Raw genomic sequence first — 27,930 nt, 5'->3', positions numbered from 1 at the left:
ATGAGTGTGATAGAAGGAGTCAGGCGCAGGAGGGTAATCACAGAATGCAGAGTTAATTCCGTCGTACACACATAGCGCTGGATAGCGACAAACGAAACAGGCACAGGGAAAATCTACCCTGGCACTACAAGGTAACGGTAGCTTCAACAATAACAGGCCCAGGGGAAATATCTACCCCGGCAATAACAGGGTACGAGTAGCTCCACCGAGCTACACTACTCTCACAAATAAACAATCACCCAAAAGGACAAGGGGTGCAGAGGGAACACTTATACACGGACTAATGAGGGGATAAGAACCAGGTGTGTGTAATTAACAAGACAAGACAAATGGAATGATGATATATGGAGCGGCAGTGGCTAGTAAGCCTGTGACGATGAACGGCAAAGCCTGCCTGAACAAGGAGGGGAGGCAGCCTCGGCGGAAGTCGTGACACTGATGGCAGCCCATTCTTGCATAATCAATGCTTGGAGTTTGTCAGAATTTGTGGGTTTTTGTTTGTCCACCCGCCTCTTGAGGATCGACCACAATTTCTCAATGGGATTAAGGTCTGGGGAGTTTCTTGGCCATGGACACAAAATGTTGATGTTTTGTTCCACGAGCCACTTAGTTATCACTTTTGCCTTATGGCAAGGTGCTCCATCATGCTGGAAAAGGTATTGGTCGTCACCATACTGTTCTTGGATGGTTGGGAGAAGTTGCTCTCAGAGGATGTGTTGGGACCATTCTTTATTCATGGCTGTGTTCTTAGGCAAAATTGTGAGTGAGCCCACTCCCTTGGTTGAGAAGCAACCCCACACATGAATGGTCTCAGGATGCTTTACTGTTGGCATGACACAGGACTGATGGTAGCGCTCACCTTGTCTTCTCCGGACAAGGTGTTTTCCGGATACCCCAAACAATCGGAAAGGGGATTCATCAGAGAAAATGACTTTACAACAGTCCTCAGCAGTCCAATCCCTGTACCTTTTGCAGAATATCAGTCTGTCCCTGATGTTTTTCCTGGAGAGAAGTGGCTTCTTTGCTGCCCTTCTTGACACCAGGCCATCCTCCAAAAGTCTTTGCCTCACTGTGCGTGCAGATGCACTCACACCTGCCTGCTGCCATTCATTTACATTTAAGTCATTTAGCAGACGCTCTTATCCAGAGCGACTTACAGGAGCAATTAGGGTTAAGTGCCTTGCTCAAGGGCACATCGACAGATTTTTCACCTAGTCGGCTCGGGGATTAGAACCAGCGACCTTTCGGTTACTGGCACAACGCTCTTAACCACTAAGCTACCTGCCACCCCATATTTTGTCACCAAAGCCCCATATACTACCCACCACTGTGACCTGTACGCTCTTGTTGGCTGGTCCTCACTACATATTTGTCGCCAAACCCACTGGCTCCAGGTCATCTATAAATCACTGCTAGGCAAATCCCCGCCTTATCTTAGCTCATTGGTCACCATAGCAACATCCACCCATAGTATGCACTCCTGAGCAAGCTCTGCACTGGTGGTGCCCTGATCCCGCAGCTGAATCAAATTTAGGAGACGGTCCTGGTGCTTGCTGGACATTCTTGGGCGCCCTGACACCTTCTTCACAACAATTGAACCTCTCTCCTTGAAGTTCTTAATGATCCGATAAATGGTTGATTTACATTCATACAACTGTACATTCGGAAAGTATTCAGACCCCTTGACTTTTACACATTTTGTTACGTTACAGCCTTATTCTAAAATGGATTAAATTGATTTTTCCCCTCAATCTACACACAAAACCCCATAATGAAAAAGCAAAAACAGGTTTTTAGAAACATTTGCAAATGTATTACAAATACAAAAACTTAAATATCACATTTACATAAGAATCCAGACCCTTTACTCAGTACTTTGTTGAAGCACCTTTGGCAGCGATTACAGCCTTGAGTCTTTTTGGGTATGACACTACAAGCTTGGCACACCTGTATTTGGGGAGTTCTCCCACTGTTCTCTGCAGATCCTCTCAAGATCTGTCAGGTTGGATGGGGAGCGACGCTGCACAGCTATTTTCAGGTCTCTCCAGAGATGTTCGATCAGGTTCAAGTCCATGCTATTGAGAGACTTGTCCCGAAGCCACTCCTGTGTTGTCTTGGCTATGTGCTTAGGGTTGTTGTCCTGTTGGAAGGTGAACCTTCACCCCAGTATGAGGTCCTGAGAGCTCTGGAGCAGGTTTCATCAAGGATTTCTCCATACTTTGCTCCGTTCATCTTTCCCTCGATCCTGACTAGTCTCCCAGTCCTTGCCGCTGAAAAACATCCCCACATCATGATGCTGCCACCACCATACTTCACCGTAGGGATGGTGCCAGGTTTCCTCATGCTTGGCATTCAGGCCAAAGAGTTCAATCTTGGTTTCATCAGACCAGAAAATCTTGTTTCTCATGGTCAGAGTCCTTTAGATGCCTTTTGGCAAACTCCAAGTGGGCTATCATGTGCCTTTTACTGAAGAGTGGCCTGATTTGTGGAGTGCTGCAGAGATGGTTGTCCTTCTAGAAGGTTCTCCCATCTTCACAGAGGAACTGGTGCTCTGTCAGTGAACATCGGGTTCTTAGTCACCTCCCTGTCCAAGGCCCTTCTCCCCCGATTGCTCAGTTTGGCCCGGCGGCCAGCTCTAGGAAGAGTCTTGGTGGTTCCAACCTTCTTCCATTTAAGAAGGATGGAGGCCACTGTGTTCTTGGGGACCTTCAATGCTGCAGACATTTTTTGTACCCTTCCCCAGATCTGTGGCTCGACACAATCCTGTCTTGGCGCTCTACGGACAATTCCTTCGACGTCATGACTTGGTTTTTGCTCTGACACGTACTGTCAACTGTTGGACCTTATATAGACTGGTGTGTGCCTTTCCAAAACATGTCTAATCAATTGAATTTGCCACAGTTGGACTCCAATCAAGTTGTAGAAACATCTCAAGGATGATCAATGGAAACAGGATGCACCTGAGCTCAATTTCGAGTTTCATAGCAAAGGTCTGAATACTTACGTAAATAAGGTATTTCTGTTTTTAATTTTCTGTACATTTGCAAAAATGTCTAAAAACGTATTTTTGCTTTGTCATTATGAGGTATTGTGTGTAGATTGCTGAGGATTTTTATTTATTTAATCAATTTTAGAATAAGGCTGTAATGTAACAAAATGTGGAAAAAGTCAAGAGGTCTGAATACATATACACACACACACACACACACAAATCTTTTAAAAACATATTTTCCTTCATTATTTTCCACTAACCCCACCACCCCTCCCCCAATTGGAGCAAACTAATTAACAACAACACCTAGCCTTCTACTTCCAGCCTATGGATACTATATACATTTTACGGACACAATCCATTTCACAATGGTCATCTTTTTTCATTTTTACTCCCATCATTCCGCCACCCTCAACCCTTCCCATCCATCCCTGAAGACCATCCAATTTGATCTCTATTTGCCATACAACTGTGCTGTTTCACAAAAGCTCTGAACCCATATACATTTCACGGACAAATTGACGATTACTTGTGTGCTGCCAGTTGTGGGCAGGATTGAAACAAACCCAACCTTCATTTACCTTGTGATGCAATCCTGACCACAAGTCTCACAAAACTCAGTTTTGAACGAGACTGACTTGATGATGTAGTGTCTAAACAGTTTATGACTTTGCTGACGTTTGCAAATGGTGTGTTAGAGGAAGTTGACTCAGCTTGCGGAAGCATCTGGAAAGCATTACTATAGGGGCCCCCTAAAACAGAGGAGAGTCTGTTATGTGGAGGCCTGGGATTGGTCTGTGGGAGAACCACCCATATCATGTTACATATTATAAATACCATGGTTGGAACAAAGGACGGAGAGGAACAACATATTAGAGATTGGGTTCAGTTGTTCTCCAGATGTCTGCAGGAGTCTGTAAATTGACACTGAAATCTTTGATGTAATAAACTATTATAATCAAGGACAGTGTCAGCGGATTTCTTGTCATCACAGCATCTCAGCATCGTTATCTCGACACTACATTAATGGCGACGAGGTATTTTGGACGTGTTGCGTCTGTTTCAACGTTGCATCATGGGCGCCGAGCTGACTCTCGCTCCAGAGTCCGGCAAATAAGGGTGAGTTTTCTCACCACTTTGGGCACTGGTCAGTTCGTGTGTCCGTGTGTGTGCGTTGAATGACCACACCGTTAAGAACTTGCGTGTGCGCTTTGCTGTTATTTGCTGTGTGATGTGAATCCGTTCTAAATTTCTAAATTTGTTTGCGTTGAAAACAACGCAAACAGGGGGGAGTGTCTATAGCAATTGATAACACTGGGCACAGGGATATTTGGCTTGAATAAAATTGAAAAATAATAGAATGAAGGAATAAGGCCAGGAACTAAGGAAAAATGTATGCTAATTAGGATGTCGTTGATCACTGGCTTGGTGCGGGGAGCAGAAACGGGCCGGACTGGGCTGACGACGCGCACCACTGGCTTGGTGCGGGGAGCAGGAACGGGCCGTACCGGACTGGCGACGCGCACCACTGGCCTGGTGCGGGGAGCAGGAACAGGCCGGGCCGGGCTGGCGACGCGCACCACTGGCTTGGTGCGAGGGGCAGGAACAGGCCGGGCCGGGCTGGCGACGCGCATCACTGGCTTGGTGCGAGGGACAGGAACAGGCCGGACCGGGCTGGCGACGCGCACCACTGGCTTGGTGCGAGGGGAAGGAACAGGCCGGGCCGGGCTGGCGACGTGCACCACTGGCTTGGTGCGAGGGACAGGAACAGGCCGGACCGGGCTGGAGACGCGCACCACTGGCTTGGTGCGAGGGACAGGAACAGGCCGGACCGGGCTGGCGACGCGCACCACTTTCTTGGTGCGAGGGACAGGAACAGGCCGGACCGGGCTGGCGACGCGCACCACTGGCTTGGTGCGAGGGACAGGAACAGGCCGGACCGGGCTGGCGACGCGCACCACTAGCTTGGTGCGAGGGACAGGAACAGGCTGGACCGGGCTGGCGACGTGCACCACTGGCTTGATGCGAGGAGCAGGAACGGGCCGGACCGGACTGCGAAGGCGGACTGGAGGTCTGGAGCGGAGAGCTGGCACAACCCGTCCTGGCTGGCTGCCCACTTTCGCACTACACTTGCGGGGCGCTGGCACAGGACGCACTGGGCTGTGCACGCGCACTGGCGATACAGCTCGTAGAACAGGCGCAGGATATGCGGGACCGAGGAGGCGTACTGGAGACCAGGAGCTTGAGCCGGCACACCCCGTCCTGGCTGAATGCCCATCTTCGCACGACACGTGCGTGGTGCTAGCACAGGACGTACAGGACTGTGCCGGATCACTGGCGACACAGTACGTAGCTCCGCATAACACGGAGCCTGCCCAGTCACACTCCTCCTCGCGTGAGTACGGGGAGTTGGCTCTGCTCTACCTCTAGGCTCCGCCAACCACCCTTTTAGCCCCACCAAAAAAAGGTATTGGGGCTGTCTCTCGGGCTTCTTCCTCGGCCGGCGCCTTCCGCGTTGCCGCTGCTCCTCTCTATATCGCGCCTCCACTGTCTCCTCCCAAGGACGGCGATCCATCCCGGCCTGAATCTCCTCCCAAGTCCAGGATCCCTTACCGTCCAGGATCTCCTCCCAGGTCCAGGCTGTCTGCTCCTGGACACGCTGCTTGGTGCTCGTTTGGTGGGATCTTCTGTCACGATCGTTTATAGACTGGATGGACCAAGGCGCAGCGTGATAAGCATACATGTTTATTTAAACGAATAAACACACGACAAAAACAACAAACGAAACGTGAAGTCCAAGGTAGCACACAAACATACCATAACACGGAACAAGATCCCACAACCCACTAGTGCCAATAGGTTACCTAAGTATGGTTCCCAATCAGAGACAACGAGCTACAGCTGCCTCTGATTGGGAACCACACCGGCCAACATAGATCTACACATTCTAGATCTAAACATAGACAATCAACATAGCACAACACGACACAGAAAATACACACCCTGACTCAACAAATACGAATCCCTAGAGTCAGGGCGTGACACTTATGAGTCTCTATAAAAAGAGAACGTTTAATAACTGTTAAAAGACTAGGAGCCTACAGGGGGGATTTTAAGAGTGTATAGAGATGTTTTGTAATGGATAAGAAAATAACTATAAATCTGCAGATTAGGATAAGTAAAGATAAAAAACTTCGAAGTAGGATTTGTGTTCTATGTTTTGTGTTGGTTTGTGAGTTCTGTTAAGTGTTACTGTTTGTCTGTGTTGGGGAAATAACGGAGGGACAGCTGGTCTCTCTACTTTCTATTGTTTAGCTTGGAGAGAGCTGCTTGGGAGCTCTTCTCACTCTGAAATCGCATTGGTGAATGAACTGCGCATGTGTAGGATTTTATGAGGTTAGAGTTACGTAGAGCAAATGTGCCACTCCCCTGCCTGCACTGAGCTGCTGTGACATGCAGACAGAGAAGGAGGGGGAGACTTACACACGAATAAAGTATTCTGTTTGTTAAATCGGCTGTTGCTTAACGATGAAACTATTTGATTGAGTTCTATTGAATTTATAAATGAGATATATGTTGACGGATTAAAAATAAAAATAAATAAATAAAATGAAATGTTATTGAGCTATTTATAATATTCCTGAGTTAAGCTGTTTGCTTATTTCTTAGCACGTGTGAACATAGGTATGTCTAAAAGGGTATTGTATGGTTGAAATAACCCAGTGAATGCATAAAAACTAAATTATTGTCTGTGTTCTTTGTTCTCCTGTGATATGAGAGACACGAAGGAGGAGACAGAGAGAGAGAGAAGGTGCTGACGAGTGTTTCACGCGACAGTGTGTGCTGCCACGGATCCAGTCCAATCAAGGCCAGTACTGTTCTTTTCACAAAACTTACCTTCCCATAGAGGATATTGTGTGTGCCTAGCATATTTCATGTTGTGACAATTTGACAGGGACTTGGCAACAGACTGATCAATTGATGTAATTAAGAATTGCACATTGGAGTTTTTTGTGCATGAGTTGGTTTGATTAGAGTTGAGTTGGAAATCCAGCACTGACATTATTCTGTAAAATTAAGGTAATTGGGTGATTGTTAGGAAATTGGTTTGTGAGTGCTGTAGTGTTGCTGGATTACAGGTCTTTCTTTTTTGGATTGCTCTGAAGTTGACTACTTTCATTTACTTTTCCTGATCGGATGTGGTAAGATTGCCACTAATCAATAATTTGGTAAAATAAAATTAAATACAAATGAATAAATGAATTAATGAATTAATAAAAATAAATAGATATGTTGATGAATTGATTAATTAATTGATTAATTAATTGATTAATTAATTAATTAATTAATTAATTAATTAATTTGGGGAAGAAAGAAAAAAGGAGGGAAACATAAGCTACATAGTCTAAAAGTATTTTTGGGTTTACAAATTAATTGGTTTAAAATAATAATAATAATACAATAATTCACAATAAAGGAATATAAAAGAGTTGTTACAATGGGGAAAAGGGACATCAAAACTATGAACGTAATTACTCCTGTTGATGTAGTAGAAAAAAGTAATCCTCTAGTTAATGGTATTGCAAGGTTATCTGGAAAATGGAATAAACGTTGGCCTGACATTGAACAACCATGGCCAGTGGAAGGGACTCTTAACCCTGACGTCATCAACATAATGAAAGTGCTTGTATAATAGAGAGAGGACAAGCAGAAACGACCATAAAGATGAATCCAAAACTCCAAAAGTAAGAAGAAAACGAGATGTCTGGAAACTAAGGGTGGAGTGAGGTTCAAGAGGATGGAACTTGAAGATGATGATGATGATGATCAGAGTGATTCAGAAGAGATCATAGGTGGATATGACCCTGTGATCAGATGGAGGTTGGCCAGAGAGGAAACAAGGGGTGATGGAAGTTGGAAGAAGGATACAAGAGATTCGATCTCTGATGAAAGTGAAGATGGAGAAAGCGATGAAGATTTGGAGATTAAAGGTGCTTCATGTTCAAGAGGATTTTATCCTACAAGAAAAGAGAGCACAAGTAAGAAGATGATGCCAGTGATAATTCGAGGACAGAACCTGGAGTATAAGCCTTTGTAGAATACTGATATGTCAGATATACTTGAGAAGCTGCCTACTCTTCAAGATGGAGCATATCCTTGGATTTCAAAATTGGAAGAAATTACGGTGGGAACACAATCTGCCATAGGAGACATTAAGAGACTTTTGGCTAATCTCATTTGGATTCCAGGTGTGAAAGAAATTTGTACAGGAAAAAGGAACACAACCAGAAAGAACAGGACCAAGAAACTCTCAGAAAACTCAATCAAATACAACTGGTGGAGAACAAGAAGGAGAAGAAACAAGCTTTGGTTATGTAGAATCAGTGTGCACCAAATCAACAATCACTGCCACAGCTTCAACTGGACCAGTTCCAACCGCAATTGTACCAGCAACCACTAGCGGTACCATTTGTTTCATATCCATAGCCAGTTTCTGGACAGACACAGAATTGGAGAGGAAGAGGACGAGAAGGCTTAGGAAGAGGAAGAGGAGGAAGATTTAAGCCATACTTCCAGCAATCTTCAGAAGTGTGTTATGATTGTGGACAGGTTGGTGACTTTGCTGTGAGTGTAATGGGCCTGGAGGAAACACCAGAGGGAATTTCAGAGGAAGATACAGGGGCCAGTCAAGATCATCTGGAGGACAGGTGAACCCTTATAGGGGCCTGGAGCAAGGATTCTAGGGGTGCCCAGAAGATCCGAAAGGGGGGGTGTCAGCTGGTAGCATCAGGACCGGAAAATGATCCAACAATTGAGGTGAAAATAAACAACCGACCATTGGAAGTGATGGCGGATAGCGGAGCTGCTTTTATCTGTGTTCGGTCTGAAGATGTTACACATCTCACTATGTCCAATCAACTAATTAGGACAATGGGATTTGAGGGAATGAAACAGCTGATTCCTCTTACGGAACCAATTGAGCTCTGCTATGAAAATCAGAAAATTACAATACCCATACTGGTATCAGAACATACACCTAATGCATTGTTGGGAAGAGATGCATTGTGTAAGTTGAACTGTACAATAAAATGTACACCAGACGGCTGTCTGGTAGAAGTGCCAAAGAAAAAGGTTTACCAATTGTTGATGATGACAGAGATGGATTCTTCTACAGTATTCTGGATTGAAATCTCAGTGAAGATTTTTTGAAGCAGGCTAAGATATGGGAGAAATTCATTATGACAAATATGCCAGATGCGAGGCTTCGGGAATATCCATTTCATTGTACGCTCATGTATTTCAAGAATGCTGCCCAATCGTACTCAGAGGAATGGTTGAGTAATTAACCAAAGAAAGTTCAACTCAGCTCATGTTGCATAAATTTTAGGACCACAAGGAGCAGCTATGAAGATAAACACAGAAGATTATCAGGATAAAGAATTTGAGATTGAGAAGAGTGTGCCACATGTGACCTTGTTGGTTTCTGAAGGCTATGAGCAGAAGCAAATAGGAGAAATGATGACAGAAGCAGAGAAAGCTGTTTTCGTACTGATGAAAGAGAATTTGGGGATTTGGAGGAGTGAAGATCACCGATTTCTCAAAATAATGATTTCGGCTCAAGGACAAGGAGAGCCACAAGCTGTACGGATGACACATGAATATATTTGCAGTGTGAAGATGGATTCAGACCCTATGAAAGAGGAGATGTTGCAACAAGTTCAAGAATGTTTGTGGTCTCAACACAGTACCGATATTGAACTTGTGAAATCAGCCCAATTGAGGTGAAAGTTGAACTTCGACCAGGAGCCAGACCTCCTTGGAAGAATCAGTATCCATTGAAAGATGAAGCAATCCAAGGGATTGAACCACAAATTGAAGGACTTTCGAAAGCAGGTGTTTTGAAGACAATAAAAAATCCTCAGAGTAACAATCCTTTGTTGTCTTTGGAGAAACCATGAGGGGTTGATAGTAGCGCCTCTAGACCTATTAGGTCTGATGATTTAGGAAGCACATGGGTTAGCTAATGTTGCAAGGTGGGAGGTTAGGAGAAAGATCACAAAGGAGTATGGTTTTTGGGCACCATATTTGCTTGAACAGGTTGACTATGTCATAGGCAGGTGCACAATCTGTCTGAAAAATAATGTTCGCGGGGGTGTGACTGTTATTCTTGGTTACATTCCTACACCAAGAGGTGCATAGGATGTCCAACTAAGCTAAAATATGCTCAATCGGTTGCCAAGTTCTTGTGTAAAGAAGTCATAAGCAGGTGGGGACTACCCGATCGAATATCCTCAAATTAGTGGGAAGGAGTTTTGTGGATAAATCAGTGAAATGGATTTTGAAAAAATTGGGAAAAAGTCAGACTAAAAAAGTTAGGAAAACTAGAGTTGAAGTAACTCTAGGAAAATCAGCTCAGCTTCCATGTCAGTGCACGGGGGAGAACAGTGGTAAAGGGAAATGTAGAGTTCAGTGGGAAGATAGCCGTGGCAGGAGTTTAGATCTGTTAAGAGCAGTTGAATTGAGAAAGTATGTGTTGCTGAATGATAAGAGAAGACTGAAGATTGAGGGTGATTGCAGTCTCTATGTGTACAATTCCCAGCAGGGGGATCAAGGTGATTATAAATGTATTTTTTATAATCCACAGTTTGAAAGTGAGGGATTAGAGTTGGGACTGAGAGTTAATGTAGTGACACTAGTGGTGATAGATGGAAATACAAGTAAAGAGCTCCAAGCTGTAGGGAAAATAGATGAATCAACAACAATGACATCAACACTTCAGCCTAATACAACAACAGTGAGAAACAATTCAACTCTTTCAACATTGACAGATATTAAAGCTATAAATGTATCACATTTGATTACAATGGCGCCTCAGAAAATCGCTCCAACACCAATTTTAGAAGAAAAGACTGTCATTAGGGTTAGGATGGGTGGTACAGCTCATCTTCCTTGTAGATGTGAGAGAAGGAGTGGGGGTGGTGACATTCCTCCCACGTGGAGAGATAATTATGGAGAAGAAGTGTTGTTCTCAGGACCAGAAGTAGAAGCTGTTTCATCTATCAAAGGAAGTATATTTTGTACAATGATATGAAGTGGAAGAGGGTTATGAGTGATTGCTCACTTATTTTGCGTAATGTTACATGGGAAGATCAGGGAGAATATATGTGTACTTATTTAGAGCCAGCGTTAAAATTGGTTCGGGTTAAGAATTATTGGTTAAAAGGCTATGTAACTCATAAGGTGACGCTTATGATGGAAGATTTAAAGTCTGTTGAAGTTTCCACAGTCACCAATGGAGTTCAGGAGCAGTATATTACAGTAGCCACTCCAACAGTAAATAATACACAGAGGATATCTGTCACTTTCCCACTGGAAATAATTAAGAGTGTTAATACATCAACTAAAGGAACTATTTTAACAGTAACTTTGAAAGAAATTAATGTTACGACGGCGATAACAAATTTCAGAAAGGTGACACATACACCAACAACAACTTTTCTGAAATTTAAGGATGTAGTAAGAGTGACTCAGAAGTTTATGATACGGATGGAGAGTGCTGTGAATGGTAGTAAGGATAGTGTTGAAATAGGAGAGCAGATGGTAGTAGAGAATGATGTAGATTCATCTGAAATAGTGCAGAATACTATCCTGGAGGTAAAGGATGAGTTCTTTAATTTTGATGGAAGACAAGAAGATATATCTGATCAATACCGCTCGTTAGGTAAGAGAGAAATTAAATGGAAGGCATATGGATTTGATTCTTCTGTTTTGAAAATTAAAGATGGGATGGGCAGGTAGGAATCTATGGTTCCAGCAGTTAACTCATTCTGCAAGATCAGTGAGGCATCTTGAGGGTACATGTCTGTTGAGAATTCAAGCAGGAAGCATATGGGGTTGAATCTTAGAGACGGTGGCTCAACCTCTATCAAGTACGTGTCAATCTTATGCTTTATCATGGCTGTTGTATCATCAACAATCATTAACAGATATAATAATGTCGTTGTCGAAGCATTTGTTTAGGCCTAGGTTTAAGTGTTCTTGCTTAAATGAATTACCCTATGTAAATTTGTTAGATCGGAAGGAAAATCAGTTAACAGCGATTCCTGAAGCATTGGAGGTGAAACCCAGGAGGGCTAAAAGCTGTTTTTGTTCAAATAAAACATATGATGGACAGGGTATGTTTATGGGAATTTTACTGTCTTCATTGATTGATGGATATTTGGAAAGAAAGCTGCCAGACAGGTTTTTCGCTCTCACACTCCATGAAGATTTGTTCATATTTCATAGAAATATATTTACACTCCATAGAAAAATTTGTTTACTCTCCATAAAATTTTGGTTTATTGCTAAAGTTACTCAATAAGAACAATTGTTATTTGTCATAATCCTATTCTTTTTGTTTTCGAGACTTAATTAGTCTCGAAGGGGGGAAACATGTAGTGTCTAAACAGTTTATGACTTTGCTGACATTTGCAAATGGTGTGTTATAGGAAGTTGACTCAGCTTGCGGAAGCATCTGGAAAGCATTACTATAGGGGCCCCCTAAAACAGAGGAGAGTCTGTTATGTGGAGGCCTGGGATTGGTCTGTGGGAGAACCACCCATATCATGTTACATATTATAAATACCATGGTTGGAACAAAGGACGGAGAGGAACAACATATTAGAGATTGGGTCAGTTGTTCTCCAGATGTCTGCAGGAGTCTGTAAATTGACGCTGAAATCTTTGATGTAATAAACTATTATAATCAAGGACAGTGTCAGCGGATTTCTTGTCATCACAGCATCTCAGCATCGTTATCTCGACACTACAATGACCAAAATGATCCCATTTACACTTTGAATAGAATAAAAGATTAGTCATATCGATGCCACATAAGCTGTTTTCTAAATGAGAAGTTGGTTTTTAGGGGCATATGCTCTTTAAAGTGACAAACTTGACTTGTGTCTCACTGTAAAAATATGCATCTTATTGCATGTGTGTGTTCGTGCACACAAGTTTGTTTGTCTGCCACAAATATAACAACTCGGGAAAACCTGCTCAAACAATCCTAATGCAGTGTGGATACAGAGAAGGATGTAAGTTGTAAGAACTGTCGATGGTAGCGTGTATGTGTGTGTGTGTAGTAGTTGGGTGGCAGTGGCAGATGGCAAAAAGATGACACCAGAGCCTGATGGGCCGAAGGACTGGCCCGTCTGTCTCTTAGTGGAGGAGAGCGCACGCACGCATGCACACGCGTGTACATGCGCTCTCCTCCACGCACACACAAACAAACACACACCTCATAGAGGAGCTCCTAACGGTAATCTAACTGCACCTCTGTCCCTCCAATCCCTTCCTTTCCCTTTGTGAGACTTTGTAACATATATGCCTTAGGTGATCCAAAAGGGAGATAGGGAGGGAGAGAGAGCAAGAGAGCGAGGAGAGAGAAGGTGAGAAAGGAAGAGAAAGAGACGAGGACAAGAGAGAGAGAAAGAGCGAGAGAGAGAGAGAGAGAGAGAGAGAGAAAGAATACGTGCATGCCGAGAGGGTTTTCGTTTTTTCATTAAGGCGGTGGAGTCGATTTGAACCCTGAGAGCAGGGGAGGAAGAGAGGGCCGTGAGGGGGCAGCAGGCCAACAAACACTAGGGCCCGCTGAGAGGACATCATCATCTCCACGGCAACCGGAGTAAACACAGACCAGAGACACTGTTGCCGTGCCCTCAGGATGACTCACACTAAACTCCTCTACCTCTTCTTCCTCCTCTCCTACTTACTGAAATACCAAACATGAGGCCTCCCGAAAGAGGGGGAGGGAGGGGGATAGGTATACAGAGGGAGGGAGAAGGTAGATAGGGAGAGGGAGAGAGAAAGACAAAGACAGTGAGGTGGAGAGAGTGCGAGGAAAAGAGACAGAGAGAGAGAGAGAGAGAGAGAGAGAGAGAGAGAGAGAGAGAGAGAGAGAGAGAGAGAGAGAGAGAGAGAGAGAGAGAGAGAGAGAGAGAGAGAGAGAGAGAGAGAGAGAGAGAGAGAGAAGGGATGGAGAAAGGGATGGAGAGAGAGAGGCATAAATGACCCCCTCCAGCTTAGGGATGAGACCCAGTGAACAAAGGAGAGGCGCATCACAACATATTTACAGCAGACAGCAGCTTTTGAATAGAAAAGCCCATATCTGTGTCTGAAAGATACAATGCACACACTAAAATGCATGAATGCATGCACACACACACACACACACTGTTTGGACCACGCTAAGTATCTGATGGACAGAGAGGTATCACAATTCAAAATAAAATCAATGTATGTTCAGTCCCGTCCCATTTATTTCAGAAAGTTCGCTTGGGCAATCTTGTGCACTGGGAGGGCTATTTAATTAACAGAAAATGGCACCCGGAGTTTCAAATATCCCAATTCCACTCAGACAATAGTTGTACTTGTGTGTAGAGCAGTGGTAACCCTCCTGGGCACATGTCACATATACAACTCCACACCGGAGTCTGAGGTTCAATCCCTCTGCCTCTCTTCCCACTGTTTCTCCGATTTGCCTGTCTCCACACCTCATTTCCTTACTGCCTGAATAAAGTGTCAAAACACCTACAAATAAAATGTGTATATAAGGAGTTCTACTTGCTAGGACAAACAAGTAAGTGAAGGACAACTGTTTAGAACGCGATGGTAACCAATACAAATTTGGACAGTATGTTTTTAAGGAACAAATAAAGCTTCTCTAAGATTCTCATTACACGTAGAAGGTGGTGCATGTTGACAGTCAGCCACTCAATTGAGCGATCATCAAAAACAAAGTCAGCTTCTGACTGAGTGGACAGATCTTAATCTTGACAGGATAGATTCCAATGGCCCCCTTGAGACACCAAATAACTTAAGGTCAGGATTCAAGAAAAGGCGGAGATAGCCGTGTGTGTGTGTGCGTGTGAACGGTGGGGGGGATGGGAAAAAGTCTAAAAATAGCCCATATAAAAAGGCAGCTAGTAGCAGGACTCTCAGCGGTCACCTTGCTCAATAAATAGTTATATTCCTGAAGCATAGGAAGGGGGGAGAGGATGGATGCATTAGCTGAATGACCATATATCCACCGTCCACCATATCTCCGGCCACACACTTACTAACCGCTAGGCTAATGGCCAACTTACCGGGTGTCAGTTCTTGCTTTTAGATGTAATACACTGTAGATGTCAACACTGATCTCTTCTCAGCACTTCAATACGGTACCAATAAAAATAACTTCTCCATTCAAGCTGACCAGTCCGTAAGTGTTGTACTGAGTACCTGTCCCGACCGCAACACACAAGATGTGCTTTTCCTTCCAGGCGAGACCACCCCACTGGGCACACAGCCGGTATAGTTCAAATGGAGCTCCCCACTCCAACACACATTCAGACAGAGACAAACACATGTGTGGTACACCCTTCACCTGAACACTTCAGTAGCCCACACTTACACCTGCTAGACCACAGAACAGGAAGCCAAGGTGCCCCTCTCCTCTCCACCTCCCTCTCTCCCCTACCTTCCTCCCTCCCAGCCTCAACCAGTCTACTGTACAACCAACACATGGTGACCAACCTTTCTCCCCCAGTGCAAACCAGAATGGACAACCCAGCCATGATGGCTGCCTGACCAATCTACACAACTCAGGTAGATTACCAGATCTGAAAGAACTGGATATGTGTAACCAATTTGGTGATAGCTCCACCCAGCCTCCCAACGGGTTTAGGGGAGATGCATATTGCTTAAACGGCACTCAGATCTCATCTGCAAACAGCAAAAGGAAAGGGGCTAGGAGTTGTTTTGGGCCCAGGCCCCTCTTTTTGGCCTCTCCACAGATGAACAGACACACAATTCTGTAAACCCACAGGGGTTGTGTTTGCTTTGTCAGACCCCTCTACACAACCCTCCACTAAAACCCCTTGTTTATGTTTCAGCCATGTTTACAAACTACTTAGCAGCCCCCAGAGGCATTCCTAGTCCAGATGAGACGCCACACCCAGCCTCACTAAGTCTCAAGGTTTTCATCATTGCTCTACTCTAAGATGGGAGGGAACTGTAGGCTAGTATGAGAAGAACTAGAGACGGGTGTGGCGTCTCTGGTGTGTGTGAGTGAGTGAGTGAGTGCGCGTATCCCTCCACACCATCCGAACACCAATAGCATACCCTGCCTTTAGAACATACAGTAAGTAGATACTCCATATGGAGTAGTGACAGCAGGCGAGTCGGCCCAAAGGAGCAAGGGGATCCCTCCGAAACACAAGAAAGGCCCCATCAAAAAGCGTAGTGGAATGGTGGGGCGTCTTTAAAGCACCCTGGAGAGGATCTGCTGAGGAGTCGAGGACACTGGATGACCTAATGGGCTATTAGGAGGGAAGGGCATTATTTTGGTCGGGGGGCTGAGGAGAAGGTCCCTCTAGCAGGCATCCATCATCCTCTCTGGAGTGGTTAGCATTAGCATGGGCTAACGGCTCATGGCTCAAACAGAGTGGGTGAGAGAGCAAGGGGAAAGAGAGAGGATGCGGAGTGGAGGTAGAGGTGGAGAGGGGTGAGGGGAAGGGGAAGAAGGAGATGGAAGAGGAGAGGCAGAGAGGAGATAGGCAGGGGGAGAGAGTGAGAGAGATGAGGAGAGTATAATCTATTTTCAACAGTAAATCTTGGACAAGGACAATAAACCTTGCCTCCAGGCTTAGTTCTCCTGTCTACAGACTTGAGACTGTTAGAAAGAGAGAACTACACGGAGTTACCATGTCTCTCTCTCTCTGTTTCAATTTTTTTCTATGTTGATTGCTTACTCTGTGTTCTTTTCAAAGGGTGGATTCTGTTTCTTCAGAGTATGGATGAGCATTCAACATTATTTTACTATTCAAATAGTATCATCATGACATATTTTCAGATGTCCAGATAGTAGAAAAATAAAATAATTTGTTCATGTTCTTGACTTTCTCGACCAATCAGAATTAAGCATATGCACATGGCAGAGGTAAACAGCAGACATCTGCTTTTCTCTGGTAGGTTGGCGAAAAGAGAAGTCTGGTTTTTGGCATGATAGAACTGGTTCTGTTACAAAAAGTATTTTGCATTGATCTGGTCAGGTTTTGTGGAACCTCCATTGCTATTTAGGACAGCCTGAAGGGCTAAATGTGAAGCAGTAGCTCAATGCACCGTTATAAAAACTACAATCAAAAGTTTGTTGTTTTATTAAATTAAGAATTTCAAATGTCATCCTTCTAGGTAAAAATGTCACAATGATAATTTAATTTCGACAAAGGTTTTTCGTTGTTAAAATACAAAAAGCTTTCTTCAAAAATGAACACTCACTCAAGTAATTGAATACTAATGTCCGTTCGGATATCCGGATATTCGATTAACCGTGCCCATCCCTACTTCAGACAAAGAGGCGGCCACAGATGAGTGAATGAAAAGAAACAGACAACCACAGTGGTTACAAAGCACTTTGCACTGTGAAGCTAAATTTACCTCCTTTTGCAGACAATAAACGTTGTTGCTCCTTGCAGGGCTCCAGACTGCAATCATTTAGTCACATTTTGCAACCCTTTGACTTGCCTGTGAGAATTACATTTTTAAATAGGTCGCGAGATGAACATTCATTACATGGTCACCTCACTCAAAAGTTTCAAAATGTTCTATTGTTTTGGTGGCTAAAACCATGATTTGGTCAACAGTAAAGTGCATTATCCTCATTATTCCTTGAATGAAAGTGTCCGCCCAGGCCCTGGGCCTTTTTTGCTGGGGCCTGCTGCTGTAATGAGCTAGCCACTCTTTCTCCCTCTCCCCCGATGTGTGCTTCAGGAGAGAGAAAAAAAAGGCTTCTGATTGTTTAACATTTCAAAATCCAATTGCGGAAAATACACAACTTTGGAAGCAACTACTGTTGAAACTGTTGAAGAGAGGATGTTCTCAGCTTTCAGTGGGTATACTTCTATTGCAGTGGGTTTTATATTTAGTGTTAGTGATCTAGCTAATGTGTTTTGAGTTTTCACTTCCTCATGTGGTGAATTAGCCCCAAATAAATTACCCTATGATATACTGTATGTGCACATAAAGATATAGGCAAATTCACCTCTATTGAACAACAAAATTCAGAACATTCTGGATTCCTATTTTAAACAGAAAAATATTACAACAATACCCTATTGTCAACCCACAATTCATGACAATTACCGGATTATGTTGCACATAATCATGCATTCCTGCTTGGACATGTTTGATGAAAAACTTATTTATTGAACAGCCTACCATCTCAGTAGTTGATTACACTATCTAAAGCACTGTGAATTACTTTATGAGGTGATTACTTATTCTTTCTATTGCGTGACGCCGTGGAAATCATGGTCTGGAACCACCAACTGAAAAAGTTAGTGGCACCAGTGCCACCTGGGGAAAATGTTACGTTGTCAATGCAAATAGTCTGGGTAGCCATTTGATTAGCTGTTCAGGAGTCTTATGGCTTGGGGGTAGAAGCTGTTAAGAAGCCTTTTGGACCTAGACTTGGTGCTCCGGCACCGCTTGCCGTGCGGTAGCAGAGAGAACAGTCTATGACTAGGGTGGCAATTTGTAGGGTCTTCCTCTGACACCGCCTGGTATAGAGGTCCTGGATGGCAGGAAGCTTGGCCCCAGTGATGTACTGGGCCGTACGCACTACCCTCTGTAGTGCCTTGCGGTCGGAGGCCGAGCAGTTGCCATACCAGGCAGTGATGCAACCAGTCAGGATGCTCTCGATGGTGCAGCTGTAGAACTTTTTGAGGATTTGAGGACCCATTCCAAATCTTTTCAGTCTCCTGAGGGGGAATAGGCTTTGTCGTACCCTCTTCATGATTGTCTTAGTGTGTTTGGACCATGATAGTTTGTTGGTGATGTGGACACCAAGGAACTTGAAGCTCTCAACCTGCTCCACTACAGCCCCATCGATAAGAATGGGGACGTGCTCGGCCCTCCTTTTCCTGTACTCCACAATCATCTCCTTTGTCTTCAACACATTGAGGGAGAGGTTGTTATCCTGCCATCACACGGCCAGGTCTCTGACCTCCTCCCTATAGGCTGTCTCATTGCTGTCGGTGATCAGGCCTACCACTGTTGTCGTCGGCAAACCTTTCAAAGCACTTCATGGCTACAGACGTGAGTGCTATGGGTCTGTAGTCGTTTAGGCAGGTTACCTCAGTGTTCTTGGGCACATGGAGTACGGTGGTCTGCTTGAAACATGTTGGTATTACAGACTCAGTCAGGGACAGTTTGAAAATGTCAGTGAAGACACTTGCAAATTGGTCAGCGCATGCTCAGAGTACACGTCCTGGTAATCCGTCTGGCCCTGCGGCCTTGTGAATGTTGACCTGTTTAAAGTTCTTACTCACATCGGCTACGGAGAGCTTGATCACACAGTCGTCCGGAACAGCTGATGCTCTCATGCATGCTTCAATGTTGCTTGCCTCGAAGTGAGCATAGAGGTAATTTAGCTTGTCTGGTAGGCTTACTTTATCCTATCCCAAGTATTCCTTAAAGAGGTGGGGTTTCAAATGTCTCCGGAAGGTGGTGAGTGACTCCGCTGTCCTGGCGTCGTGAGGGAGCTTGTTCCACCATTGGGGTACCAGAGCAGCGAACAGTTTTGACTGGGCTGAGCGGGAACTATGCTTCCGCAGAGGTAGGGGAGCCAGCAGGCCAGAGGTGGATGAACGCAGTGCCCTCGTTTGGGTGTAGGGACTGATCAGAGCCTGAAGGTACGGAGGTGCCGTTCCCCTCACAGCTCCGTAGGCAAGCACCATGGTCTTGTAGCAGATGCGAGCTTCAACTGGGAGCCAGTGGAGTGTGCGGAGGAGCGGGGTGACGTGAGAGAACTTGGGAAGGTTGAACACCAGATGGGCTGCAGCATTCTGGATGAGTTGTAGGGGTTTAATGGCACAGGCAGGGAGCCCAGCCAACAGCGAGTTGCAGTAATCCAGACGGGAGATGACAAGTGCCTGGATTAGGACCTGTGCCGCTTCCTGTGTAAGGCAGGGTTGTACTCTCCGAATGTTGTAGAGCATGAACCTACAGGATCGGGTCACCGCCTTGATGTTAGCGGAGAACGACAGGGTGTTGTCCAGGGTCACGCCAAGGCTCTTCGCACTCTGGGAGGAGGACACAACGGAGTTGTCAACCGTGATGGCAAGATAATGTCTAGATGCTTTTCATAGTGGAGATCAAGTTTATAAATTGCCTGGCTGGGCTGATGAGACAGTGGATTGCACAGTCAGATGGATCAAAGTAAATAGGCATTTTAACGTCATAGATTTAGCCGGTGGTAACTTGTGGAATAGACCCAGGCTGAAATGAGGTTTTAACCAATCAGCTTTCAGGATTAGACCCACCCGTTGTATAATGGGGTCTAAAGGGTGTCTTACTCTATCGTCAACCTAGACATGCAATGGCTGCCTCATATTGTGATGCAATAATTGACATGGGAATGTAGAATGTTCATTCAAATTATGTTAACTGATGTGGCTTATGCAATGGAATGTATTTTTTGTAATGTCAGTTGAGTTGAATCAACAAATCACAGCACATATTGATGGGTACACCTGCTTTTACTTCCAGTTTTGCTCCTCTCAATGGCCGCTTGTCCACCCATTATGCCATCATAGACCTGAATGTGGACGCCCGTTCTAATTCATATTTCTATGGCAGCACATGAAGTCACGAGCGGAGGAGAAAAATGTTTAAAAAAGAACCCCCCCCCCCAAAAAAAAGCAATTTTTTTTTTTTTTTTACTATTCAAACAGTTATTACGGAGACATTTGACTGGCCAATTACCGTCATCCATGACCGCCACAGTCCTAGAGGGTACATGCCTTGTTCTGAAAGTAATTTATTGTACACGCAACTTTATGCACGGTCTAAGGGTGAACATGGTCTCTCTAACATGCTGCAAATCATCAATGCCGCATATCAACACATGCTAAATGTACAGACTACACACACACAACATACACACACACACACAATATGGTGAGTCATGTCTGTAGGCAAGTCTTTTCCCTGGGTGAATATGCCGTTTAGCTGGTTGACACACACACCAATCACCCTCTCAGCCTGTGTTAGATGACACACGCTCTCACACACAAATGCTGAATACTACACGTTCACATTCTTATGAATGTGACTCATCTTAGATGACAAGGCATGAATGATCAAAACAGAAATGCACTCAATTGTAAGGGTGTAAAGGTTCTGTTCAGTTCAGTGTGTGTGTGTCGGACTATCTAATCTACAGGCATTTCCCAGGAAAGAATCCACCATCTGGTATCCAAGCAGAGTTCTGATTAAAAAACATACCCTACTTAGCCCGAGTCATCCAGACAATTAACAGTGGGCCTGTGCTTTTCAAGCACACACATTCCAAATACTCACATCCACCTGCAGTTACTAAATCACCAATACACACATACAGCACACACAAACAAATTAAATGCTCAAATGTGAAAGGGGATACCTAGTCAGTTACACAAATTCTGAGCTCTTAGATAATGGTCCTGGTTTAGGCTGTTACTGCAATGATCAAACCCATGAGCAAACAACCTGCAGCAATGTAATTGCTGGCTGCCTGAAAGTCTTGGTTAGGGGGAGGGGGGAGAAGAGAGAGAGCTGGTAAAACAAACAGCTGGCTGTGTGGGTGCAACCCTGGTTATGCCTTCAAGTTCAGCAGCGGTTTCCCCTTTTTCAAATACTAATGTGGAATGTTGTACCATGCCATGTTGGAACAATGCTACTACCAGCTCAAACAGTCTTAGACTGTGGCTTTCTCTCCGGCCCCCATGTCTGATGGAGCAGACCAAGTGGGGGGAGGATGGGGTGGGGAGGAACTCTGTAACCCAGCAACCCACAGCCCCAGGTGCTCGGAGAAGGAGAGAGAGACTCATGCCCCCAGATCTACCAAGAATAGGTCCTCATGCTGTGCCGTGCCGTGGTGCCCAGCCAGGCGGCAGAGCACAAACAACTGCCTCCCGGGTTAAACAACACGCCTTAGCCCGGCACTCCCTGACACCAAAGGGCTTACTGGCTGTTCTTCCCCGTTTACCCCTCCATCATTCATGCCATATTGCTACCATACAAGCACTGAAGATATGGTGGGTTATGTTGAGTATGGATGAGATGCACATGCAATTCCTATATTATCAGTAAAGAGACAGGACATGAAAAAACAAACAGTGTTCAGTGAAACAATGCAGCCTTAGCTTCACTAGAGTGTTCTATGGAGTCTCTGCACAACAGACAAGAGGATGATTGCTGAAAACCCAGTGTCTCTCCCTCTCTTCCCTCCTGCTCTCTCTCTCCCTCAATCTCTCCCCCTCCCTCTTTCGCCACTGGGGAACTATCAGGACTGGCTCGCTAATGAAATGCATCCACGGGAGAAGTTTAAAGCCATTCCTAGCGCCGATAGAGGCCTCGGCAAATCCCTGTGTTCCACTCAGTCTCCATTTAGAGCACAATTTTCCTGCATTGGTGTACCATGCTTGCAAAAGTTGCATTCAGATTGGACTACATTATGTATTGCTAACGGCAGTGAACATACCAGTATAAAAGATTTGGACTGTTCTGATTATTTACCCTTCTCCAGAAGTTATTATTTATATTATAAGTGTGCACTTGTTCACTCCCCCTCATGCATTTAAAATGAAGGGACTGGTGCAAGTATGGCTGGAGGGAGTTTCCACCATATTTCTTAGACCAGTCCATTTCTTTTAAATCCATGAGGGGGGATACCAGTCCACACTTTGGGAGAAGGGTAGGGAATCGGAACGTAGCCATTGATTTTACTCCAGAAGCAGGAGTCAAACAAAAACCTCTCATTACACGTCCAATCCCCTTGCTATTTGTACTCTTACAATTTGGACTCAATAAACTTGGAAAGAGGATACGACACAAACGTAAAAATGTAAACAGTGTGGCCACCTTATCAGTTGTGGAGAGCATGCCTCCAAAAATGAACATGCATCCAAAAATGATGAGGTGGCCCAGTTGTTAGATTTCACAGATTGTGATGCAATCCACTTTTCATGCGTAATCCACTTCTGAATTTAAAGCGCAATCCGCAGTTGAAACAAAACGAAGCGACTCCCCGCCCCTCTTTTGGTAAAAAGCTGAGGGATGGGGCTGGAGAAATGTAACCACTCTCAAATTCATAGACAGAGCTATGGATGCAAGGACTATGATATAGAAATTAGGCTAGTTTTGAGGCTATAATTATATGTTTGTTTATATTTACTTTGTTTACAAACATTGGAGTAAAACAAGCTCATATTTTGGGGTCTGATGGGGTACGACAATTGAACTAAGCTCATACTCTTCAAGAATCAATGGGTACATTGATTTTGCAACTGCAGACTGCCCCTTTAAGGCCATAGGTCAGCTCAGGATTCAGGAGAAGACAAATAAAAGGCAATCGTGGGATTCCAGGCATAGTAACAAGGCCAAAGCGTATGAGAAGGAATCAAAACAGGCCTGCTGTCTCTACTCTTTATTTTCTGCTTCTATGTGCCAGATTAGAACAGTTGGTAGAGCATGGCGCTTGCAATGCCAGAGTTGAGAGTTCGATTCCCACGGGGGACCAGTACGCAAATGTATACACTCACTACTGTAAGTCGCTCTGGATAAAAGCGTCTGCTAAATGACTAAAATGCAAATGCAAAATGTAGGTAGGGCAGCATGTGAAAGAGAGGGTTTAGAGAGGAGAGAGACTGCCAGGCCTGAAAACAAAGACCCGCCTTTGGAGCATTCCACGCAAGCCGGAGCATTTTACAATAACCCAGCACATTGAGTAATTAGCCAAGAATTTCTTATACGTGGCGGTCTCTCTGACGTCAATACTTTATCTTCCGAGATGGTCCCTCATGTTTTTGTTTTTCTTTGCAACTTTCGTTGCGTAACACTGCTTTTGGCAGCTGCTCTGTGCATGGGTGTTATATGGGTTCAGGGCGGTTGAGGGAGCTCCCACATGGGGTGGGGTGGGGGGGGGGGGTGCACACTGACCTCAATCTAACTGACCATTTCATTTTGGAGGCTAGTGCGTGTGCGTAAGGTGCAAACTGTAACATGTGGGATACTGTACGTGACATATCTCCTCTGTGAAATCCATGACAAACTCCTATCCTCGGGAAACTCAACGCAAACAAACAACTCGGCACAAACACAACGGAAGTTACGGAGGCTCAAACTGTTTCCAAACATTCTGACTGTTTCGTGCCATTCACTTACATTGTAAACCCAGGGGGGTTTAAATGGATGTGCCATAACGCGTAGCTTAGATATGCAGGTTATTTGCCAGTGGAAACAGAGGAAATAAAACAAATAAGATCCATAAATTATCTGTGTGTCGGATGGCAGCACTGAGAAGCAAGTCTGGGTTTACTTTGCTCTATTGCTTTCAGGCTCTGGCGCTGATTTCATGTAAACCAGGAAGGGGGATTATCAGTAATCTCACTCACTCAGGTTTTAGGAGGAGTTTGCTGAGGATTACTTTCCCATCTGATGCTGAGTTGATTGCTGCATTATCATTATGATGATATTCCTTGTGTATAAAGGCCTATGTGTATGTGTGCTTTCCTGTTTTTTCACTGCTTGGGATGAAAGGGGATGGCATGGCAGTGAAAGATTGTTGACATGATTAACGGCACATGTACGCACATCTAGCCGATTCGACAACAACAGGGTAACAACACTTTATTACAGTGTCACTTTGACATGGACATGACAATGTCAAAAACATTACATAAGCTGTCATCATATGAACTTGAGTACACCCGAACACTGTTTACATGCTCCTTGAGTGGTCCTTATGTAACCACTTTTCAACCCCAGTGGGTCCAAAACGTTGCTTTAGACAAGCTAATTTCACACTATGAATTATGTGATTGAGTTTGGTTCCTATGTGCACCAACATTTTTGTTTACTCCCTGACTTCCTTCAAAACATACATATATTTAATCATATGCCATTTACTATTTAATAAGCAATGAGTCAGTGCCCTATGTTGATTCTGAATCACACGTATTCTCACTCTGTGAAGTTGCAGAAGAGTGATTGCCAGTGTGGGAATCTCTGGTTTAGGCTTGTGTGTTTGCTCTCCCTCGTCTATACGTACCCAGAGCAGGGTTGGCTGGGTTTCTGCTTGAGCCCCATGTGTAGATGCATAGATCCCATGCCATCTGATGTCAACAAGCTATTTAGACAATTTAATCCACTCTTGTGACTAGACAAAAGTCCTCCAGATCGAGATTGTCATTGGCACTGCTTAGAAAGCAGGCCACCAGAAACCAGATCAATTGGTTTAACAGTCCAATGACAATGTCAATATTGAGGACCAATTCGATACTTGTGCGTCACGGGAACTTGGCATAAAAGAGACATTTCAGGAACACAAACATGTCTAATATCTTCTGTGTGCAATGAAAAAAAGATTGGCTGAAATCCACTCTCCATCAGTAGGAAAATACTGAACCCACCCAATTCCTTAAAACCAACAATAATGTGTAAGCCTTATTACTCCTCCTGAAGCCACCTCATATCGCTGATCTCCGTAAGGAGAGGGGAATGTGGAAATGATAGAGCTGTCATGTTGAGCTCTCTGGAAAGCAGACCATAGCCACATTACTATCACGGAGTTTGTTTTAATTATGAGATTTGCTTTATGAAACAGAGCCTTTCCTCACTGGAGGAGAACTCAAAACGGTAATTAGGCAGATATCGTTTGACAAGTGCTGGTGTTTTAAACACAGGGTAGGAGACCTCTTGGATTCTCTCATATTTTAATGTTGTCTCAGGCTAGGCATTCTCGCTAAGAGGTTCACATTATGATGATGATGAGGACTCAGACGTAAGACTACAGTGCAAGGTGGTCTCAACTAGACTCTCAATAACTAGGCTCTCAATAACTAGGCTCTCAATAACTAGGCTCTCAATAACTAGGCTCTCAAGATGGTTCTCAATGAGTCTTGCCACAAAAAGCATCTCAGGGTAGGATCAGTTCCCCCCGTCCATGAAATCATATTCATTGTGATCTAAAAAACTAAAACGGATCCTAAATCCACACTCCAACTCTGAGACACATGATACATACATCCATGTGCTATATGGGAGTTTAGGGAGAGACTGCGCTCACCCCTTCAGGCTAACCTTTCCCTCTTTTCTCAAAGGGTCACGAAGCTAAAGGGAAAATGCTTTGTTCCCCCGATCACAGCCGCAGTCCAAAGAGCCATTCAACAAGGCTGTCGCAACAACACGGCATCCTGACACATCATGTGGTATTTTGAGCCATTTTGTATTTTCAAAGAGCCGTCAAAGCCGTATTAAATGCCCTGGGCCGGCACCAAAGACACACACACACACCACCCAGGCTCACACGAAACAAAAGGAACAACGTCTCGCTTCCTACATCAATTCCCTTCCTCTAATTACAATTAAAATCAATATGCTTTCTTGCGTGCTCCGGAGACTATGCTCCATAGGGCCCAGAGTAGCTTGTTTGTTTACCGCAATCCCATTGACACAAAGAGCTTGATCGTAGCAGGCGCCGATGCTTAGGCTAAGAGTTTATTTGTATTGTTTTTACCAGAGAGAGTTCAGTCCTGCTTTCCCAAGGTATGGAGAGAGAGCCTGGGAGGGACAGTGCCTTGACTGGAGGTGGTGACCTTCCTAATGAGACAACTCTGGGAGGAGGATTTGATAGTCGGATATACCAGGACAGGAGGAAGAGGGGGGACTAAAAACCAGAAACATGGACCCACATAGAAACAAACACACACTCTCATAAACACCAATTGGTACACACATGCACACACACAAAATTTGTCTTACATTCCCCTCAGAGCCTACGGTTTTAGACCCGGTATGACTGCTTCCCCGCTCCCGCCGGTCACGTCAATGATTGGGAACAGTTTGAGCCTCCGTAACTTCCATTGTGTTTGTGCCGAGTTGTTTGTTTGTGTCGAGTTTCCCAAGGATAGGAGTTTGTCATGGATTTCACAGAGGAGATGTCATGTAGAGTATCCCACATGTTACAGTTTGCACCTTACGCACACGCACTAGCCTCCAAAATGAAATGGTTAGTTAGATTGAGGTCAGTGTGCCCCCCCCCACCCGCACCCCCTGTGGATGCTCCCTCCACCGCCCTGAACCCATGTAACACCCACGTACAGCAGCTGCCAAAAGCAGTGTTACGCAATGAAAGTTGCAAAGAAAACAATTATAGAGGGACAATCTCAGAAGGTACAGCATTGACGTCAGAGAGACCACTCCAAAGGCAGGTCTTTGATTTCAGGCCTGGCAATCTCTCTCCTCTCTTCAGACCCTCTCTTTCACACGCTGCCCTACCTACATTTTGCATTTGCATTTTAGTCATTTAGCAGACGCTCTTATCCAGAGCGACTTACGATAGTGAGTGCATACATTTGTGTACTGGTCCCCCGTGGGAATCGAACTCTCAACTCTGGCATTGCAAGCGCCATGCTCTACCAACTGTTCTAATCTGGCACATAGAAGCAGAAGATAAAGAGTAGAGACAGCAGGCCTGTTTTGATTCCTTCTCATACGCTTTGGCCTTGTTACTGTGCCGCAGGATGCACCTGATTGGTGGAGTGCTGCAGAGATGGTTGTCTTTCTGGAAGGTTCTCCCATCTCCACAGAGGAACTCTGGAGCTCTGTCAGAGTGACCAACGGGTTCTTGGTCACCTCCCTGATCAAGGCCCTTCTCCCCCGATTGCTCAGTTTGGCCAGGCAGCCAGCTCTAGGAAGAGTCTTGGTGGTTCCAAACTTCTTCCATTTAAGAATGATGGAGGCCACTGTGTTCTTGGGGACCTTCAATGCTGCAGACATTTTTTGGTACCCTTCCCCAGATCTGTGCCTCGACACAATCCTGTCTCGGAGCTCTACGGACAACTCCTTCAACCTCATGGCTTGGTTTTTGC

General features: G+C 44.7%; 1 protein-coding gene across 4 annotated transcripts in view; it reads right to left on the bottom strand.

Moving 5' to 3' along the window:
- The window catches only part of LOC311144040 (histone deacetylase 4-like), a 184,699-nt gene extending 157,663 nt beyond the window's left edge, over positions 1–27,036 (bottom strand). The window contains exon 1 of one of the 4 annotated variants that reach the window (XM_084179974.1): positions 26,796–27,036. Coding sequence is in view for 1 of the 4 variants with exons in the window: in XM_084179971.1 (XP_084036097.1) it covers positions 25,110–25,173 (64 nt within the window). In the remaining 3 variants the exon portion in view is untranslated. The other 3 variants (XM_084179972.1, XM_084179973.1, XM_084179971.1) reach the window with 3 other exon arrangements.
- Between the last annotated feature and the right edge of the window lie 894 nt (positions 27,037–27,930).

The sequence above is a fragment of the Coregonus lavaretus genome, assembly GCF_964263955.1.
Source record: "Coregonus lavaretus genome assembly, chromosome: 16".
Taxonomy (NCBI): Eukaryota; Metazoa; Chordata; class Actinopteri; order Salmoniformes; family Salmonidae; genus Coregonus; species Coregonus lavaretus.
The sequence above is the reverse complement of the archived record's forward strand: the minus strand, read 5'-3'. Positions and strand labels throughout refer to the sequence as shown.